General features: G+C 39.5%; 1 protein-coding gene across 5 annotated transcripts in view; it reads right to left on the bottom strand.

Moving 5' to 3' along the window:
* Window positions 1–5229: 5229 nt before the first annotated feature.
* hps3 (HPS3 biogenesis of lysosomal organelles complex 2 subunit 1) overlaps window positions 5230–6557 on the bottom strand; it is a 21131-nt gene continuing 19803 nt past the window's right edge. For all 5 annotated transcript variants that reach the window (XM_008284290.1, XM_008284288.1, XM_008284289.1 and 2 more), the window contains one exon: window positions 5230–6118. In XM_008284290.1, coding sequence (XP_008282512.1) covers window positions 5991–6118 — 128 coding nt within the window. In that variant the 3' untranslated portion in view covers window positions 5230–5990. The remainder of the gene's footprint in view (window positions 6119–6557) is intronic.

Genomic DNA, 6557 nt, shown 5'->3' on the forward strand with positions numbered 1-6557 from the left:
CTGTCAGCCAGGCGAGGGGACGCCCACGCTCACCTGCACACAAAACGAACAACAGGAGGAAACCATGGGAGGAATAAACAAAGTGCAGACACAATCTCACCCCATTGCTCCACTTGTCCCTCACATTTACCATGAATTGTCATATCAGGCAAGCAGTCCATCAATATTTACAAAAATAATGAATAAAGTTGGTCCATTTAGCTCGCCAATATCAGGCCACACAAGATCAAAGATAGACAAAATTACCAATCTATTTGCTCCAGGACAAGAAGTGTTTTGGACTCAAGATCAACCACAACAACCTGAAATGCTACAATGCCCAATGATTGAAGTTCCAAATCCAATCCGGGGGACAGTAGAACAAGCCCAGGCACCAACAATGCATGTTTCCCACAAGTGACAAAAAGAGATTTTCCAGATGAGTCTGGTTGGGATCTGTGGAGTTGGCTTAAATCTGGACCGTGGTTCCATGTTGTAATGAAATATGCTATACACTGATCCTCTGTAGTCTGTTCACTACATGTGTCATACCGTGTCTCAGAGTCACAATATCTAGAGCTATTCACTCCACAGTAACACAGTATGTTCTGCTCCAGGAGGACACTGACCCTACTGTCGACTCATCCGATGAAAAAGACCAAGTGTAAATAGAATGTGAAGTGAATCTTATGCACATTCAGGAGTGGTTTTTATCTTGAACAATGATCATGTATAACCACATATACTCTCTTGTGTTTTTCTCTTTGACACTCCCTAACTGTATATATCTCTGTTTATATTTTCATGTCACCTCCTGAGATGCCGCCATGCTCTGTGCAGAGACGTCGCTGAGGCAGCAGGACAATGTGGATGGTTTCCCCAAATGACTATACCTGCCATTGGGGGTTTTGTGTCCACATGTGAAGGCACCTGGATAGCAAAGAACATATAAATCATAAAGAGGAGGGGGTGTTGTAGTAGAAATGTAGTGTTATATGTGATGATTCAGTGCTCTTTGTCCATCGATGAAGTACAGAAGGCTGTGAAAGATAGTGTGCACAGAACTTGCAAAAAAAAGGAACCAAGCCCACATGGCATGCCTGGGTGCATGAAGAGCGTGCTCAGCAGATGTGAGCAGAGGAGAAATCTTTTGTATGCCTGTGTAAATGTAACAGCGTTTCTTGACCCTGTAGTCACTTGTTCAGACTCTGTACTGTGCATGTGATTCCTTGCTGCAAGTAAAACATTGCTTTGACTTGAGAGATGACTCTGTGTGCTGATTTGGAGCAGCACTGAAGCATTTTCCTAAAAACAACTGATGGAGCAGAGCAAATGTAAAACACAGAAAACAGATCCGATTATTACTGATTGACTGATGTGTTAAGAATGGGTGCCTGGCCACACCTTAAACAAAAATGGTTTTATATATTTTTGAGATGCAAAGAGGACACAGCAGTCATCATTCAACCAGAAAATATGTACACATTTTAGGCGCTGTGCTTGCATGCAACTAGTGTCCAGACAGCGAAATTCATTGTGATTCATGTGTCAGAAAGTGGAGTCTGAGACGACGTACCAGAGTCATGATGGAGGCATCATTTGACACCTTGTTGGGAGGAAACACCTGCAGGGAGGAGAAACACATGTCAGTTAATTACACTGAAAAACATTAAACAGGACAACACACTTGGGCATGAATTGTCTTGAAAAGTATTGATATCACATGCAAACCAAACACAGAGGTGAGCGGCTGAGCAGAAGTTCTGACAGGTTTAAACCATCTCTGTCTTTACTTGACAGTGTGTGGAGTCAAGGGAGACTTTTATTTGGGGAATAAAAGAATAATAACAACAGCATGTTAAAAACGGGAACGGATGCTCTTTTAGCCTTGTGAGGATTAAGCGGTGTATAGATAATGGATGGACGGACGGAGGGATGGATGGATGGATGGATGGATGGATGCCTTTGCATTGTGGTTTATGTATTTATTGTTCACTAACCAGCCTTCGCATTCATTCTTTAAACTAACCTCCATCTCTATCTCTGTCGGCTGTGTGATGATGACGACAGGGGGGCGGTGCTGAGTGCCCTCTTCCTTGACAGGTGGCCTTGCTTTGGGTTTAGCCTGTTCCCTGGGTTGGGTTTGGACCTGTGGTTCTGGATCCTCTTCACAGTCTGGGACTAGAGGATGCTCCAGGTATCTCTGTGTTCAAGAGAAGGAAGAGGTAGTGGTTTGTTGAGCACAAATAATTAAAAAACGGGCATGCACTGCTGCTAAAGGAGTGTAGAGAGCAAACCAGTCACAGTTTTGATAATAAGAAACAGTGCAAAACTTTAAAGTTTCAATTACAGTGCACTTTTTTTTGTTTTGTTTTGTTTTGTTTTTAAAAATAGGACATGAATACCTGTTGTTTGTTTTCTAAAACCTGCTTTATACACAGTTGTGATGAATAGTCAGTATTGCTTTAAGGGTCAGTTCACCCAAATTACACAAAAGCATTTTCCTATTTGCAGCTATGAGCAGTGGCTCCCACCATTTTTGGATTATAATCCTTTTAAACTAAAATGGATGTAATTCTCAAAGAAATTATTTTTTTCATTGAAAAAAGCAACAACCTTACAACACAAAACAAACAAACAAAAAAAACGTAACTTGGTGTAGTGGACTTGTGTTTATTCTGCTCCTGTATTGTCTTCTTAACTGTCTTGCCACTATCAGGTCGAGGTCCACTGATTGTATTCTCTGGGGTTTGGACTTATTTGCTGCCTGCCCAACATACTGAAATGTGCAGAATTCAGTGGCGTTCAAAACACAGAAAAAAATGTCCTAAAAAATAATAGCCATTTTTCTCATCAAATTGTCATTGTCAAGATTTTTTAGGTTTGTTTTGGGTTTGATCCTTGAATCAGATTAACAGCTCTGGTGTGAGTTAAAAGCTGTTGGATCTAAATTTGAAATCCGATCACTGTCAAAGAGTTGCTTTGTGATGGAATCAGCTGTATCTAGTCAATAACCCAGGTCACGTTTGCACACATACATACATCAGGGTGAGTCTTTTTCTTAAACACGACCTGATATTTGCAGCAGTGCTTCCAGTCAACAACTAAACAAGATGTTTGAGAAAAAAACAGAGTTTTCATTTTCTTTAAATCCATGCTCAGGTTGCATGCCTTAACGCAGTGTTACAGAAGACTCACTTGGTGAAAGCTGTGTTCTTCCTCCTTCTCCTGCGTTGTTATCACCTCACAGCCCTGTTCTGAAGAAAAAAGCTCCATCTCAATGCTTTCGGTGATGATCATTAATGCTGCTTTCTTCTCGCCAAACTTCATCCTTTCGGATACAACTGAAAAACTGTCTCTCCTGTAATTCCCCTCGCTGACTCCACTTTGTTGTTCTGCTTCTCTCGTCAGAACAATCTCATCCGGCCTTTCTTCGTTTAGTCTAACTTTCCTCTGCTTTTTTGCTTTTACAGTTTTAGTGCCTAGTAGGTTTTCTTTTCTAGTTTCAAGGCCACACTTTCCTGAGGAGGACCTCCAAACATCTGAACAGCTGAGCTCTCATTAGCTCAAGCTGAGCTCTATCAGAGTCTAAAGATCTGGTTGGTCAGTCGTGCTCTCAGGCTGAGATTGGCTCTGTGGACAACTTGAAAGCTGTCATTGGTTGAGAGGGCTGGTAAAAAGCTCTAGCTGGCTCACTGGTATCTTTAAATGTGGCCTGAGTACTTATTTATTTTCTGTTGGTCACATTCCTTTAGAAGAGTCTTTTTATCAGATGGCAGGCGTAATTCAGTAGACTTTACACAAAGTCAGTTATCATTACAAGTGCACAATTGCTGCCATTAATCATGCTCTTTTTATTCAACCTCTCTTCACAAATCTTTCTATCTTGAACCTGATGATCGAGTCACTTTGTTGACAAAGTTGTCATCAATCATGGACAATACCTCGCACCCCCTACATGGGACTGTTAAAGTCCTGGAAAGCTCCATCAGTGCCAGGCTTCTTCATCCATGCTGTTCCAAAGAGGGGTAAAGCAGGTCCTTTCTACCCTCTGCTGTAAGACTCCACAATCAGCTATGCTCCCAGTAGACCAACACTGTGCAATATCCCCCTTTCTTTTCTGTACAATAAACAAACCATTTATATTGAGAAATAATCTATTTAAATTACACTGGTATTTGCACAACTCATGTATATATGTATGTATTTGCATTTGCACTGTTTATTTATTTTCTGCATCTTTTATATATATACATATATATCTTTTCATATTTATATGTTTTATGCTTGCACTCTTCTTTTTTATATGTGTATTTTCATACTTGTGTTTGCACTATTTCTCTGTGTGTGCTGCTGCTGACAACAATGTGAATTTCTCCACTGAGATAAATAAAGGCATATCTTATCTTACTTGATTATAGCTATCTGAACATTTTTCACCGTTAGTTACTAAATGCAAAATATAAAACACAAAGAAATTTCAAGTTTTAGGCTTCGCAAGTCTTCATAATATATTAATTTAGAATTGTAATGTAGAAAATTTGGGATTTATTTTGTTCTTGTGCTTTAAAGTCTTATTCAGTCTTCGTTATTTGTAATTTTATTCAATATTGTATGTTTTGTTGTATCTTTTACGAAGCACTGTAAGTTGTTTTTGAAACGTTTTTAATTCAGTTTTATTTATACAGCACCAATTCATGACATAAGTCAACTGAGGAAAAACTCCAAAAACCACCCTGTGAACAGGCAGAAACCTCCAGCCGAACCACAGGTTGGGATGAGGGGAGAAGATTATATATGCATTTTTAAAAAGTAATTAATATTAAAATGATCTACTTTATTGTCCTTTGCAAGTCCAATACAAAAAAATGCACTTCTTAACTGCTCAAAATAGAAGTTAAGACATAATTGTCAGGTTACTCCAGTTTGCAGACTGAAGCAGGAGCCCACATGCTACCTCACAGTGATCTTTTAATCACGTTTTTTGGGGCGGGACAAAGTCAAAACAGAACAGTGTTTGTTTAAAGTCACATCTCATTCCTGTCGTGAAACTACAGCAACTCATCAAAACCACACAGAACAATCCTTAATCAGTGTGGCAATCAACTGAGGCAACAACAGAGGCGACTGTCTTCTGATTGCATTATCAGCGACTGCAGACACAACAAAAGTGATCTCTGCTCTTTACTAACTTACACAAGTTTCCCATGGGCCAGACAAGACGTCAAAGGTGAATGAATGAATGACAGGTTTTTAGATAGTTAGGAGGAACGCTTTAATTAAAAACTGTGAGTAGGCACTCAGTAGCTCCAACACAACAATAGTTTTTGGCTGTTTGCAGATTGAATGAAACATCACTTCTAAATAGTTGGACAAAATTCTAAACACTTTTTGCTCAAATGAGAACATTGTTACTAAAAAACATCAGAGATTAAAAAAAAAGAAGAAGAAGAAGTTTCACTTTAACAGTAAAAATAAAGCGGAAAGAAAAAATGCTGACTGGTATCTGTTGAGATACTTAGTGTAGATTTAATCAGCTCTTTTCTGATGTAACAGCAGTGAAATTCCTCTCAGATCTTTGTGTGCAAGTATTTAAAAACTAAATGGAGGAAAATGCTTGCAGCTCAAAGGGCCTCAAAGCTCACTCAGTAGTCTCAATGTAAAGCTCTATACTTTAGGGGTAAGAAGTGAATCATTCTCAAAACAGCTCGATATAAAATGAGCCAGCATCAGCAGGTATGAGCCATTAAAGCTTCTCAGGAGCCTGGACAACAGCAAATAGTTTAAATCTTGTTCCAAAAGTGTAATTAGGTTGTTTAATTTAATTGCATAATACCTAAAATACATGACTGTCGGGGGTCAACCAAAGACTTCACAGACTGCAGCCTGAATCATCCACATCTATTGAGGGTATTTTAATTAAAACACTAAATGTCCAGCTGCTCCATTGCAGCAGGTCAAAATGCTTCAGTCCTTATTGATCACTTTCTGCGTTTGCGCGTGTGTGTCTCTCAGGTCATCAGGTGTCTCTGGCTACATGTCAGCAGGTGAGGCAGGAAGTACGACGCCGTGCCGTCATCAGGTATCAGCTCCAAGAACTCTGCGGGGCTCATCTCCATGGCAACAACGACCAGCGTCTCTGTTGGCATGAAAACCGGTCACAACAAACGCAGGCCCACAAATGTGTATCTAGTTTCTACTTTAAACCTGATTAGTAACGATGCATCCGTTAAAAACAGTCATTTAGTGAAGTGTAATGGAAGCTTGTCATCAGTAAAGACACACTTCATTCACAGCCAGAACCAGTTTAGATACACTGAGGCCATATGCTGAAACAAATCCAACCTAATTAACTATTAAGTGTTTTTTTATATTGTTGCAACTCTATCATCACTTAATCCTGTAATGCCAAGTGTGTCATATTTGATACATGAGTTTTTGAGATCTCTACATCATCAGTGTGATTTTTTGTTTTTGTTTTCATGAAACACCTGATGTATACAATCAGACACATGCATTGCATAGATAATCCACCATAGATCAGCAATTCATGCATCAAAAAGGCCGAATGTAGCAAA

The sequence above is a fragment of the Stegastes partitus genome, unplaced genomic scaffold (assembly GCF_000690725.1).
Source record: "Stegastes partitus isolate 25-593 unplaced genomic scaffold, Stegastes_partitus-1.0.2 Scaffold353, whole genome shotgun sequence".
NCBI lineage: Eukaryota > Metazoa > Chordata > Actinopteri > Pomacentridae > Stegastes > Stegastes partitus.